The sequence below is a fragment of the Fulmarus glacialis genome, unplaced genomic scaffold (assembly GCF_000690835.1).
Source record: "Fulmarus glacialis isolate BGI_N327 unplaced genomic scaffold, ASM69083v1 scaffold44895, whole genome shotgun sequence".
In the NCBI taxonomy this organism is placed as follows: Eukaryota; Metazoa; Chordata; class Aves; order Procellariiformes; family Procellariidae; genus Fulmarus; species Fulmarus glacialis.
In genome coordinates this window covers 1-15262 of record NW_009217394.1, presented here as the reverse complement: position 1 = coordinate 15262, position 15262 = coordinate 1, and the positions used below count along the sequence as shown (strand labels likewise).

General features: G+C 35.6%; 1 protein-coding gene across 1 annotated transcript; it reads left to right on the top strand.

The window, feature by feature from the left end:
* Positions 1-3122: 3122 nt before the first annotated feature.
* On the top strand, positions 3123-14820 carry LOC104078121 (DDB1- and CUL4-associated factor 6; the record flags this gene model as incomplete). The annotated part of the gene is made up of 6 exons (XM_009579644.1): positions 3123-3152; positions 3911-4096; positions 9090-9203; positions 10256-10391; positions 12175-12389; positions 14727-14820. Coding segments are annotated over exons 1-6 (775 nt in total), but the record flags the coding sequence as incomplete, so codon positions are not given.
* Between the last annotated feature and the right edge of the window lie 442 nt (positions 14821-15262).

Genomic DNA, 15262 nt, shown 5'->3' with positions numbered 1-15262 from the left:
ATGCTTTCATGGGATGATTTTGGGTTTTTCCCCGTTGTGTATTACTGCTGCACTGAAGCCAATGAGAAATACAGGGGATGTTTTGTTTTCTTATTTTTAACAGTCAGCTGAGTTATTTTTTTTACATAACAGCAGAGCAGATAGATTCCCTCCCCCAATATATGCAAATGCAATTATAAACCAGCAGGTACTAGCAAGAAGACTTAATAGTCAGTGTTTTTCCTGAAATGTACTAAAGATGCGATTTTTAATGACTGTTACAATTGTGTGAGCTTATTTTCTCCGGCTTGAGTAACAGAATCAATACAGAAAAAGGGAGCAAATTGGTATTGGTACCAGAACTCTACTGTAATTCTGTCATCTTGGCAGATGTCCTTATCACTATATTTTCTGTTATGAGCTAGCTAGAGTAGCAAAAATAGCCATCAATATAATCTTCTGTGTTAGTAAAATATCTAATTGAATAAGGAAGCATTTAATCTTGTTTAACTCTTATTTACATGAGTTTTATGTAAGTCACTCCAGTTTGTGGTATGTATGGCCAGATGCAAATGTTAATTGTTACTATGTAATGTGTCGCAGAAGAAGAAATTTTTCTAAATATGTTTCTCAAGTTTGAATAGGTTATATGTTTATAGTGTTTGTGCATCTCAGGAGAAATGTGTTACTGTGATTTCTAATAGTAATTGCAAGTCTAAATCAAAAGGATGAGCACTTTATTATACTTTGGGATGGCTGAGAATAATTCTTCTTGTGGATCTTTTCTTCCTCATTTTATTTGTTTCCCCACATTACTGGGGGCGGGGAGCGGGGAGAGTTTGGATGGAGCTAAAGCTCTACCCGCTACATGTATGGTACAAAAAGATGGGAATTCATGTATTTACCTCAGGCTAAGCACTCAGTTTTCAAAGCCTTTAAATGGAGCCTGAGATTTCTCTCAGCTAGTACCAGTGTGAAGACAGGATTCTTATAAGTAGTTAACATTCAGGATTTTTGACTCTTTAGCCTGGTTTGCCTTCTGGGAGAGAAAACGGTTCAGCTCACATGAGAAAGTGCTGGGGAGGCTTTGGAGGGTGCTTAGTGGGGCTGAAGGTTTACAGCTTTTCTAGAATCAGGATTGCTACTTTTCACTTTACGATGGGGTTCCATTAAGTTTGCTTTCCTTTACTTCTAAAGGGGATTTTGACCTCTTCAAAGGAAGTACTATTGAAAGGGCTGGATTGTAAATGATTCTGTGCTGAATATCTTGAATGGGAACCCTAAATTAACTACATACTGAAAAGCTTAGTAACCCACTGATATTTGACTTGCATTTGTTTCAACAGGCTTCTTTTCAAAAAGTAAGCCAGAGTGGAAATAAAACCACTTTAAAAAAGTGGTGACTTTTTATTGTAAGGAGTTTCCATTTGGATACGGAATTTAAACGTTTCAGGTTTAAAGAAGACAACAGACTAGCTGCCAGAAATTCTACTTTCTTGGAGGAAAGTACTTATTGTTAGGGATGGATCTTGTATGCAAGCTTCTGGGATCGCTACATGAATTAGTAATCCCGTCCCAAAGATTTAATCTGCGCTTTTAAGAGATGCAATTTGAATTCTTGAATTTGTTGCCTCTTCAGTTGATTTTCTGTGTAACGTATTACTTAAGCAATTGCAAAAGTTATGAGGACGTCTGAATTACTACAGCTCGTCAAGTACTTTGAAGAACATCTGAAATTCTTTGTTCCCCCCTCCCTCTTTTCCTCAGTGATTAAGTATATGTAGCCTGTTACATGTTGGTAGTAAAATGCTCCAATGGAGTAAGGTGGTGGTATTGTTTTACTCTGTGTAGCTAACGATAGGCTTTTGGGGGTTGGTTGTGTGTGTTACATTTTCTCATCTTTTTTGCTGCCTAGGCACCAGCAACTTCTTATGCCTCTTTCTCCTCTCTGTAAGGCAGTAGAATAACCAGAGTAGAAAAGGATGTACAGTGCAAGTCAAGAAGGGCATGGAAAATCTGCATGTAATAAATGCTGTAGTACTTTAATACTTTTTATTGCAATACTGTGCAACGTAGACAGAAAATTGAGGGGCAGACAAGACGAGGTTAGGTCTGCCTGTGAGAAAACTCTTTTCTTTACTGAAAATGTGTAGCTGTATATATTTCTGAATGCTGTTTCACTTTACAGTGGAGGAGAGAAGAAGGGAGGGAAAGAAAAATCTGAGTTTTTCCAAGTTTGAGGACAGTCATCAAATGTAGATCTCCACGTCTAAAGTGAGATCTGCAGATGGGGAAAACTGAAGCAGAAGATTAGAATAAGTTAGCTATTGACTGCATGAAAAGCAAGGGCATTAGGTTGGGTTTTGTGAGAAAAAGGGGGAAAAGTAAGAAGCATGTGTAATTTGGTGAGAGAAGGACCGTGACAGCAGAGCAAAGAGACGTCGTCTGCCTGCTTGTATTCCGTAATAGGGAGGAAGTGGTGGACAACTGGCAAGGGGAAGCTAAGGTGGTAGAGAAGTCCCTAGTTGGTTGTTATGTTGTGGTGGGTTTTGTTGGGTTTTTTGGGGTGTTTTTTTGTTGTTGTTGTTGTTGATTTTGTTGGTTTTTTTATTAAGGAAATCAAAAAGGATTTCTTGGCAGGACAAAAATATTCCTTTCACAGTAGCAATAACGTAAAATCAGAGGTGGGATTGAGAGATGACATCTTTAACTGTCATCTGAACTAGGGTACCTTATGGACTTCTTGTTCTGAGTTGCTCCTTTGATACAGAGTTTCTCATTTCTTTTGAATGTCTGGGTTTTAACGTTTTCAGTAAAATGCAGAGATCTGAACAAATCTAAATGAAGAGGAAGATTTAATGAAACAAAATGAATGGATTATATCTCCCCATTTTGATAATTTTTTAAAAATACTAAGCCTTGTGTATCTTTCAGAATATGCAGATACACTGCTAATCTTTTTTTGTGTGAATTGTTTAAAAGGTGTGAAAGAGTACTTGTGAAATATGAGACATGAGCTATCACTGACAAAGCAACTTCATTTGCATAATGTTTTCTTTGATTAGTTAATTGAGTGGAAATTTGGAAGTAATTTTCATACTGTAAACAACTTGGTAAGTATCTTTTTCCTATTAGTGGTGAAAATGCAGTTTGGTTTAATTGGGAGAAATAAGGTAAGAATAGAATGTTCACTAGTGCACAGGAAAGCATATGGAGGGTTTTTTCAGTTTTGATAGACTAATAAGTATGTTAGGAAATATAAAGAATCATCACAAAGTGTTTTAAAACCAACTGTGATGGTGAAGTAAATTATATGCTTCTCTGCTGTACTGTAGATGAATGACATTCATTGAGATTAAGTCAAGTCTTAGTTTATTGCCCTGTAATCATGTTCTTAAACATTTATTTATTTTTGACTGGTTTCAAAACATTCTTTCTCATAAACTTCAGTTCTCTCTTTTAAAGTGAGTTTATTTGAAGAGTAGCATCAATTTTTAAAGTCTATAAAGTTGGTTTGGGTTATAACGCCTTATTCTTCTTGACCCACGATATTCCAGGTCTTCCAAATCTCTCCTCACTGACATGCTGGCTGGCTGCACTATCACCCTGGACTAATGTTTTACTTTGAGAAACCTGATGTGATATGTAACTAGCATTTTAAAAACAAAAGGTGGCAGTTGCATTTCAGCCTTTCATTTCGCAGAATACTTCATGCAAGTGCATAAGTTAATGTCTATTGTGGAACCATTTTGTTCTTAGAAGAAATTTGGTGTAAAGACAGCTTCTCTGTTCTGTTCTATTAAAATGTAGGTTACTGGCAGCCTGTACATAACTGATGTTTTATAGTGCCAGAGACTGTGTTGTTTTCCCGTTCTTTATTTGCTTTGAAAATGTTCATCTGATACAGCCTTCCTTTTTCTTTCTTCCTTAGGTTTTAACAACCATTCGCTCAGGACACAGGGCCAATATTTTTAGTGCAAAATTCTTACCGTGCACCAATGACAAACAGATTGTATCTTGTTCCGGAGATGGAGTCATTTTTTACACTAACGTTGAACAAGATGCGGAGACCAACAGACAATGCCAGTATACATGTCACTATGGAACTACCTATGAGGTACCTCACAAAAGTATATGAGTAGAATACATATTTTCTTGTATTGTTGCCCAAGATTTTAACCAGACTGCTGAAAGCTTTATTTCAGTGAGAATTAAAGAACCTTTCCTCTAGCTTTTTTTAGTTTGTTTTTTTTTTCTTAGAGTAGGCTTTAAAAGAGAAATATGTTGTCTGAATTAAATGGAGGACTTTCCAAAAGGTAGTGTCATTAAGACCACTTTCTTTGCAAATATAGTAGCTGAATACACCTTCACTGAAAGAATCCTCTGCAGAGCAAAACTGATTTAAATTGTGCTGTGAATTTCTTTCTGAAGTAGGTTGGGGGGTGGGGACAGTGGCTATGTTTTGCATTTTTATTTTTATTCTCCCCTCTCCCAACTTTTCAGCAGTTTAATGCCTTTTTCACAATTTAAATCCTTCTAAGAAATGCTTATTTCAGCATGTGTGAATAACTTAACCTGAAAAATGGATTTACATTTCTAGGTAATTTCTCTATTTTGTATTCTAGTTAACTCTTTATGTGTAAATTTAGAGCCAGTATTTTCAATCCTCCCGTGGAAGTTTTGTTCATATAAATAGGCAAGTGAAGAAGCAAAGTGTTACTTAAGTTAGGAAGATAATCAGAATTATTGATATATTTATTTATTTTAATCTGCAGCTTGTAAAACTTACTGTGTTTAAAATAGAAAAAATACTGCTATTTTCTTCTTAGGTTATAAATGTGCCAGGTTTTTTGATTGTTTGTTTTTTTAACACTACCACAGTACACACAGAGGGGAAAAAATCCCAGATCCATTGCTTTTTTAAAGATTTAGCTCAGATTTCACAGCAAGCTTTTAAATCTTTCTTTGTATGTTAAGTGAACAAAATATTTTAAAATCTCTGTTAAAAACATCGGGGGGTGTGAAAGGGTTGTGTGAGAAAAGAAAATGGCTGAAGTACTGCCAGAATAAATTTTTGATCATGTAGTAGAAGTATCCTTACAGTTGTAATTAGACATGTTCCATTAAAGGTTTTGTCAAAAACACTTCCTGTGTGCGGGGTAACTTTGTAGGTCAGTTGAGTGAACAACCTTGTGGTATTCACTCTGTTTCCGGGATTTGTGGTTTTGGTTTTGTTTTGCCTGGGTTTAATACGAGACTATATTTTCAGTTTTGCAAAATGTGATTCTGGATCCCAGGCTCGCATCTTTTTTGAGATTTTATTTTTGAGATTTGTTTTAATTGAGAAACTACTGTTTCCTTTGAATAGCATCAGCCCTTACGGCCCCCAGTCAGAAGCTTAAACTGCCTCAGTTCTCACTCAAGTTTACTATATATAGTAGTCTGTATGCTAGTCTGTGGATTCTGCACGTTGATTGGATGTTCTCTGTATCTCAGATAACCTGCCTTTTCATAAGAACGTCTGGAGACTGAGATGCTATTTCTTAAAGCTGAAATCTCCTCGTTGAGGAGAGGGTCTCTCAGGTCGTTGCATTGTGGCTTCCTGGGGAAATAAGAGCCTCCCCTTGCTGGCAGGCTGCAGGCTTGAGGAGCAGCCAGTTACTGGCTCACTGGTACTTCTGTTTCCTGCGTAGCTAGCTGTGAGTATTACATAAAACATGTTTAAGCTTGAGAATAGGAGGATGGTCATGGATACTGTGCTGAGGAGATGTGAAGGTAGTGGTAGAAGTATCATTAGAGCAGTGAGTTTGGGTGCGTGAAGTTTGGGGTCATGGGCTAGGCTGCTCAGAGTACTACAAATGAAAGAGTTGGTGGCAGCATAAAAGTCATCATGAGGAGTCACTGTGGCGGTCTTAAGTTTCAATCTGCCTGAGCTTGGGTTGACCAACAGTTTGGTTGATTACACGAAGTGACTGACACCAGGTGGTGCTGCAAACCAATGATCAAACTGGGAAAATTCAATGAAAGTCGTTGCCGGTTGTGCTTGTGGGTCAGGAGTAGTAATGGAGGCTGGAACATAACACTTCTAACCTGTAATATGAGATGCTGGTTGTCTCTTTGCAAGATGTTGTTGTCATCAGTAATGACAGTATGCACATTGCAAGCTACTAAACCAGATGATAAATACAAATTTGATAGGTGCAACAAACTAAACTTGTCAAAACAGTCAGTAGGAGTTTGAAAAATATCTTAGAAGAAATACGGAGAGCCCAACAGTCTAATAAATCAAGATGCAAGTTTTATTGTTGTCCATATAGAGTGAACTGAACAGTAACCAGTTGTACGGAATATAGTAAATTTCTTCAAAATCGTTAGTTGAAGACAGTATGGACATTTGACTGCTATGTTGCACAGTCAAAATAATGGTATTGGGGATGATTTTTATTCAGCAAATAACGTTAACAAGAGGGCATTATTGCTGTTTTGAATGACAGTAGTGTGATACCATTTTGGTTGTTTATACTGTTTTTAAACACAGTTAATGGAAGGAATCTCCAAACCCCTATATGACATTGACTATTTTAACAACTGTCTCTTTTTGAAGTTATTTTTCTTAGCCTGTTTTGCACTGAGGTTTAACATATCTAAATTTGAGCTCTCTTCAAAAAGTCTTCGAAAAGATAGGCTTATAAAACGTTTTGGGAGGTACCTTTTATAAAGACTATGAATTCTGTTACCGTGTCTTAAACCTGGTATTTGAACATTAAATGCATATATTATTGTGTGGCATAGCAGACCTTTTTTTGAGCCTTGGCATATGAAAGTATGATAGAGTAAATAGCAGGGTTTTTTTCAGCAAATGGCTGAGATACAGCTTCAGCTTCTGACATAACGCAACTTTGCCACTGGGAGTTTTCTGGAGTGGGAAAATAATTTCAAAATATTGTGACGTTACTGCCCAGCTGTATGTAATCACATCATCATATTAAATATAGAACTTTGACTCATTGGATTCTCTAAATAACAAAAGCTAACATCATCTGCCCCTGAGGTACTAACTCTAAATTTGAATGTGGTTTGAATTTATACTGCGCTTTAAACTTGGAGTTTATGGCAGTTCAAGACAATACAAAAACATCCATTGAAACAGAGGAATGTGGAAATTTGCGTAGATTGTTATGAACTGTGAGATAATTGGACAGTTGTTTTTAAGTCTGGGGGAGAATAGAATAAATAGAGAGGGAGAGAGAAGTTCTTGAACCATGTTTCTGGAGAATTTGTTGTTTATGCAAGGCCATTACAATTTTATTTTTACTCAGCCAAATGCTTTTCTTTATTGCCCTTCATGTTAATTGCATTTCAGAAAGAGAATGTACTTTTATGGACAACTCTTACCTTCATACTTTCAATACAGTAACATGATCATATAGCTATATATTTTTAAAGTTAAACAGAAAATGATTTTTTAGTTAGTAAAAAAGGATTTTATGAATATAATTTGTATGTGTTGAACTTAAATATAGTAACAATGACTCTTAATTATTGGAGTCTGCACTTGTCAATTTCTCTATTTCAGTGCTTATAAAGTACTTACTATGTTTTTAAACACCATGCATAAAAATTGGCATGTGCAAGTGGAAGTATGTACTGCACTATTACATGTATATTGTGGAATAATATCAGTGTGAACAAAAATAAAATACAGCTACTAGAAATAAGAGCTTGCTGTGTTATACCACGTTCAGCAGCATTCTTGGAACAAAGTAACTGTTTTCAATGAAAGCTCTGCATCGAAATACAGCAAAAATGCTGGAAGGATTTAGTGGATTGAAGAACAATTGCTGGCTTTTATAACTACAGTAATAAAATTAATTTGAGTGAATGTGTAGTGAAAAACACTTTTTTCAATATGTTACGCTAACATATTGAGGAATAATGGTCATAGCTTAGAAGTTTATTGTTCCATTGTTATTAAAACCTTGGCTTTGTTCTGGCTGTTAAACTATTTCTTTGTCAGCAGTAAGATTTGGCACAGCACACATTGTCTCAGTAATGTACTGAGCATCACAAGAAGAAACGCTGAATCCTGCAGAGATTACCTTTGTAATCCCACTTTAAGTAGAGAGATTTACAGATATCCATATGTTACTTTTATTAAGAGTTTTGGGAGGGAGAGGAGAATAAATCATCACATAAAAAGTGTTAAAGAATCACTCATTTGCTCTGTGTTGAATTAGTGTATCACACTATTATTGATTTTTGTAGCTTTATACATTTCTATGAAGTTACTGATAGTAGTAGTAGGCAGGAAGAGAAAAATACTGCTAGTTTCTACAACAGTTTCTGGTTTGTATTTAAGGGATAGCATGTAAAAACATGACGTTTCATGTGTGTTCATTGACCTGTGGAATTCAGCTTTAACATTATGTTTGCTTGCCTTTTTATTTTGTCTTAAGGAGGCCTTCTTGAGTGAAGCCATACATGTGAGACTCCATCTGAGTCTTCCCTAGTTTGAGTAGGGCTGAGGTCAGGAAAATGGTGCAATACGGTGCTCTCTTAAAAAGTAAAAAAAAAAAAATGCAGTGAGTAGGTTAGTAACAGTCTTTAATGCATAGTTGCTTCAGGGGACTACTTTGAGTGTAAAGGAATGATGGCCCGATGGGAATAAAAGCCATCTAGTATTTTCATGTCATTCAGACTTCTGAGGGTTTTGTTTGTTACTGTCTTCTACTATGTGATAGAGAATAAACTGAGCTTCTGTTGAATTATTGCAGCAAATTGATTACTTATCTGAAAACTGACTGCAGTAAATGTATGTTGCTTATTAAAAGATAATAAATAACTGTAAGCTTTGACCTATAAATATTTAATCTTGTGTGACATTCCACAGTTTGTTTTAACTTCAGTAGTTCAAACCTTTTCTTGAAAATGAAGAAACATCAGCAGTTTTTCAGTTTTCCTCTTTATTTCAATAGAAAGTTTGACTTGAGTCATAATTGCTTCAGTCTTTACTGCTGCTCTCAATGTAGATGCTTTTTTTCAAATTAAGGGTTTTTTTGGAAGTTTTTACTCTTTTTTTTTTTTTTTTTTTTTCTTTTTTTTTTGAGCAGATTATGACAGTACCAAATGATCCCTATACTTTCCTCTCTTGTGGTGAAGATGGCACTGTAAGATGGTTTGATACTCGAATCAAAACAAGTTGCACAAAGGAAGATTGTAAAGATGTAAGAGTGAAATCTTTTAATAAAGATGACCTAAATGTAGAGCTGTACACCATACAAACATAGGATATGAATTCTGGTAAGGCTTTTAGTAATAATAGATTTCAGGGTCGTTGGTGGAGATGACAACATGTTTCCCAAGAAACAAAAAAAGTTTGGGGAGTCTTTTTTTTTTTTTTTTTTTTTTTTTTGATTTTATTTTATCTTAATATCTCCTTTGGCATTTTTTAGTTTATGAACTTTGGTGTGAGGCTTCAGATATGGTAGAAAAGATTCTATGTTGAAATTTAATCTCTTGGTCTGGTTTACATTAGTTACTATAGAGTGCAGAGTTGGAGGCAAAAAATGAGGCTTGAAAATCATCTGCAGCCTTGTGTTCTTGAGCGTCCTTTGTCCCTCTGTAAGAAAAGATTTGGTAATGGATTATACTAGATCAAATTAGTCACTGGTATTACTCCCTAGAAGGTAAAGTATTGGTGGTGTCCACTGTGTTTGAATTTCAGAAACATTTTTAATACTGAATTGGAGAAAAACTGACACCAAAGTGTGTATTACTACTCTCAATTTAATTTTATTCTGCTTTGTGCATATTTACCAGTTCTAGGGGTTTCTTTCTTTCTTTTCATCTATCCAATTATCTGCCTGTAGATGAAATCTATTCTGATCCTTTAAATTAATTTAGATTGTTCCTGTGTATTTGGTACTCTTCTGACTCAACAGTTATCTATGTCTCCATAGGAAAACCCAAGGTGCAAGCTAGTTTATAAATCTGTAGTTGTTATGCTTATCTATTACTAAATGTTTGTTCCTGTGGTTTGTTTTGGTTTGTTTGTTTTCTTTTTTAGTTGATCTCATCCTATATTTCTTTCTCTGATAGTTTTCCTTTTCTGCAGTGGCTTTTCTGTTTGGCATATTTACAATCTATTTTCACAGGGCCAGACTTAGTTTTCTCAAAACCTCCTTGACTAATGGGCCTGTGTTCTGAAGTAAAAAATAGAATTATACTTCAAATGTTCAGAGCTGTTATTTGAATGCTGTATTTTTGTTTGTTCCAGGATATTTTAATAAACTGTCGGCGTGCTGCCACTTCTGTTGCTATCTGTCCACCGATCCCATACTATCTTGCTGTGGGTTGTTCTGATAGCTCAGTAAGAATATATGATCGGCGAATGCTTGGTACAAGAGCAACAGGTAGGAACCATACCTTACAGTAAGCTTTTCTAACCATTTGCAGTTCCAATTTCACGTTCTGCTTTTTCAAAATAGGTGGTGAATGACTGAAGTGTAATACTGAAGAAAGTGTAGCTTTCTTCTCTGAGAACTATGCTTTGTAATAATAGAGTCATTTCACTCTAATATTTGCTCATACAGAAATCTTCAAGTAAGTAAACTTAATCTCTTCATCCATCTCAGAATACATTGTATACTGAATGCAGAAAAAGACATTTTGTAATGCCTCTGCTTTTGTCTTGAAACATGTGATTCCAAGATTCCAAAAAACTAGTGATTGCAGCCTGCAGTGGTCCACCTGAATTTTAATTAAATTCTTATCTTCTTGTACTCTGCCATGCTGGAATGTGTTGCTTCTTATGGGAAGCGATCTTATGAAGTCTATAATATCAAGCAATATGCCTACCTTTGCAGTAGTTGTTGCTATATCTAACATAATTTCACTGAAAAGCTACAAATTATTCAGTTGAAAGCTAGCATGCTTCAGATGCTTACCTAACGATTTTATAAAAAAATTTCAGGTGACAAGCAACAGTGCGTTATATAATTCTAACGTATCTTTCTTACAATGTATGATCAGTTTTTGTTTCGGACACATATGAATTAATATACATAGCTGTGCATACACATTCATGTAAGTAATCAGTGTCACAAAATCTGTCATTTCTTGCAGCATTTTCCTGTTGATGATTGTGATGGAGGAGAAAGGAAACAGTAAATATCACTCAATAAACATACAAATACGCCTCTCATTAGGCTAATGTTCTTATAAGATCTCTCCCTTTCATCACAGTGGTCAGCAAAATTCTGTGAGAACTGCCTGAGGAGCAAATTCTGGGGGATTGATTAAAAGGCACTATGTACCTGCTCTTGTATTGTAACAATACAGGAATAAGATGAATTCAGGTATGCCAGTAAAGGAGTAGAGGAGTAAAGGAGGAGTAGAGGAGTAAAGAGTAAAGGAGAGAAAAGACAAAATTTTGAAGATTGTAATTATTCTGGATATATTGGTATAGTGTTCTGTTGTTTTGTTTTGGGGGATTTTGGGGTTGTGTGTTTGGGTTTTTTTAAAGAGGTGAAGTATTCTATGACTACTGAGCAAACTAGTAGCTCTTGAATTGTAGAATTACACTTGTAATTCTAGAATTTAAGATCGTTCAGGTGTGTGGAATGGAGATGAGTTGTCAGGGAAGCATGATATACAATGTATTGTATAGTTCTGCAGTTTCAAAGTGACAATTATTATGTCTCGAAGAAAAACTAGAATTTTTTAAAACATTTTGGGTAGAAAAGAGGAGATATATGTCCTAAATTTTCAAAGTTTCATATAATGAATTCCTTTCTAATTTGTGTGTAGATACAGATTTGCATTATTATTGTGTAAATGTTCTTAGGTTCCAAAATTTCCATTTGTACTACATTTGACAGATAGCATCCACACACTGTCATGTGATGTGTATGTGATATATGAATATACTTGTGTGTGTGTTTTCATGTTTTCTTTTTATAATGTACATAGTGTTTGTAAACAAAAATATAAAATACTAGTAAGATCTCATATGTCACTATTCAGATCCAATTTAATGCAGAAGCTACAGGATACTTAGCCCTTTTCTGATCATCTTTTGTTGGATGTTAAATAAGGAGTATATTGAAGTTGTTGAAAATTTGCAATAGTAAATGTGTCATTTCTTTCTCTCTCTCTCTTACCTCCCCCCCCCGCCCTTTTTTTTTTTTAATATAGGGAATTATGCTGGTAGGGGCACTGTTGGAATGGTGGCACGTTTTGTTCCTCCTCATCTCAATAACAAATCCTGCAGAGTAACATCTCTATGTTATAGTGAAGATGGTCAAGAGATCCTTGTTAGCTACTCTTCGGATTACATATACTTGTTTGATCCCAAGGATGACACAGCACGAGAACTTAAAGTTCCTTCTGCTGAAGAGAGACGGGAAGAGGCAAGTGATTAAGATGACCTGTTTTCACATTTTATATTTTTTTTCTTGTGGCACACTTGTATCAGTTGTATTTCCCTTCTAATTAATCTTAAATTAATGTTGCTGTTCATAGACTGAGATGTGACAAGTAGATTGTGTTACAAAATTTGCATATTTACAATATATTTATTTATTTATACATTTACAATGTTTTGTCACTCTGGTTTTCTTTCTTGTCTGGTTTCCCTCTCCTAAAGATGAGAAGGTATCTACGTGAATCTTGGGTTATAAGACCCGCAAGGGTGGCAGGTCACTCTTGTAATTGAGGTGTATTCTCAGTCGAAATTTTCTGATCAATATAAAACAAATCTCTTTAACTGCAGTGAAGTTATATATACGTTTCTCCTGCTCCCCCTGCGCTCCCCTTGCCATCCACTACTTTTTTTTCTGGCATTATGCTCACCCTTTCACAAGCTATTCTGTATCCTGAGTTCATTACCGTTAGTCTGAGGCAGGGGCCTTAAGGGAGTTTACAATGAGTTGTCCGCATCCTGCTGTCTTCACCTGGAGGATGAGTGTGATGATAATGATGGTGATTTTTTCCTCCTCTTTTCTGGGAGAAGCATGATGTTGATATTTCTTCCTTCTTTTTCTTAGAATCTGCTTGGAGGCCATTTTTACACGTTTTTCAACACGTTTTACATGATGTGTTTTCTTTATTAGACGGCCAATATGGCATGTTTTTGCTTTAAATGCTTGTTCTTTGTCCTTGTTGTTATCCCTAAAACAGTTGTTGCTTGGATCCAACCTTTACAGTTCAGTTAACAGCCACGGGTGAGTTGCTGAGAAGGCGTCTCTGGTACCCTCCTGTGTCCACACCTGCAGGACATCTGCTGTCAGCCTGTGCCTGTACTACTTCATGCTGCATCAGTATCCTGTGGTCATAGGTGGTTCTTACTTGCACAGCTTAGCTAGCTGGCGTTCCTGTATATGTCAAAACTGTTAACAAGAGGTTGTACACCACACATCTAGGCAAATCTAAGCAAAACTAAAGCAAATTAGGTGATAATCACTTGGTCACTAGACAATTGCTGTTGCAGCTAAATGAGCTAAAAGACTGCTCCAAGCAAGTGAAGTCCAGACAAAGCCTGACAAGCGTGAGGCTTGTGTTGTTAGCTTCATATTAAGCCTGTGGCCTGTTACTAGCAATGACCATGCTGTATTTACTGGGCTACAGGCTGCTATTACTAGTACAAATATTGTTGATCAGAAGGGGGTATAATGTCCAGCTGAGTTATACTGAGGCAGGAGAAAGCAAAGAGGAACCCAGAAAAACTGTGAGGCACAAATGGTTCTGCGCTTCTCCTTTTCTTCTATGTAATGTTAATCTGTTGTGAAGTAATTTGGTGGAGAATTGACTGCCCAGTTACTATAGAGAGAGAAGATTGTGACCACCTGTTAATAACAGATCCTATGTATTCTTTTCTTTTGTAGGTACAGAATATGTCCTGTAATCTCTTCTTACTGGATGATTTTCCTTAAATGCTATTTTTATTTCAGCCTGGCTTTAAGTTGTATAGAGTAGAAGGAATGTAAAGCTTTCTTCCTGAATCTGCTGGCTCCTGAAAGTTAACACTTTTAATATGATTTCACCACAGGGGTTTTACATTTAATTTAAAATTGTCAGCAACTATTCACTTTTTTTTTAAGCCAGAAATATCCAGCCAATATTTCAAACTCTGAACTGCCTTTCTGAATGTTCAAAGCACTAGCTGTTTCTCTTCAAGTAACACTACATGTATATACTTGTTTTATACTTCCTGCTGCAAAAAAAACCTGTTATAAAAACTAAAAAAACCCCACAAGTTAAAAAATAAATTAAAGTTTATTTTCGTAAAATTTCTTTGTTTTGTTAATGTCTGATTGTTTTTTCCTTTTGCTTAATTTCAAATCCACATTTCATTAAACTGAAGCTGCCAGGAAGAGGTGAATATTTTTGCAGAATTTGGGCTGAATTCTGGAAAACCTTAATTATTATTGTTCAGTATGGAAAGCCTCAATTAACATAGTAAAATTAGTATTGCATAAAATAAAAGCTGCATTAGTTCTGAGAGTCATTGATGTAGACTGTTGAAGTAGCTAAAACTCTTGCATTCTATTGATACAGTGTTGTGCTTATTCATAGTTGATCTGAACATATGGCTGGCATTCCATTTTTTTGTGACAGATACGAATTTATGTAACTTAGGAAAATGGAGATATTGCATTTATATTTAGACTTTAAATTATGTACCATCCAACATAAATAGCTTTGTAATGCCTTTCTCTTTTTTTTCTTTTTTCCCCCCTCCTTTCTAGTTACGGCAACCTCCTGTTAAACGTTTGCGGCTGAGAGGGGATTGGTCAGATACTGGACCAAGAGCAAGGCCTGAGAGTGAACGAGAAAGAGATGGTAAAGTGTTTGCAGTTGGAGGGGGATTGTTGTCTGCTTGTGTGTTTTGTTCTGATTGGTTTTTTGTTGGGTTTTTTTTTGTTTGTTTTGTTTTGGGTTTTATTTTCCAGTTTTTCTTAAGTATTCCTGAAATATGTAAGTGCTTCAGATTAAACTGTCCATGTTTTAAAAATCAGCCAGGTCTTAAGACGGTTTTCTTAGAATTTACCACAGAACTGCTATTCTACAGTGATTTTTAAAAATGTCTAAATTGCAAATATTCTTACCAGAAAAATTATGTTGCTTCAGTTAGTCTGATGTAAATCAAGTGGAGCTTACTTCATTGTCATTGATCATGTAGTAACACAAATATGTATTTCCCTTTTTGTAGTCAAGCCTCATATGCATCAAAGTTACAAATGAAATGCTCTGTAATGGTGTCGTGGTTTAACCAACCACGCAG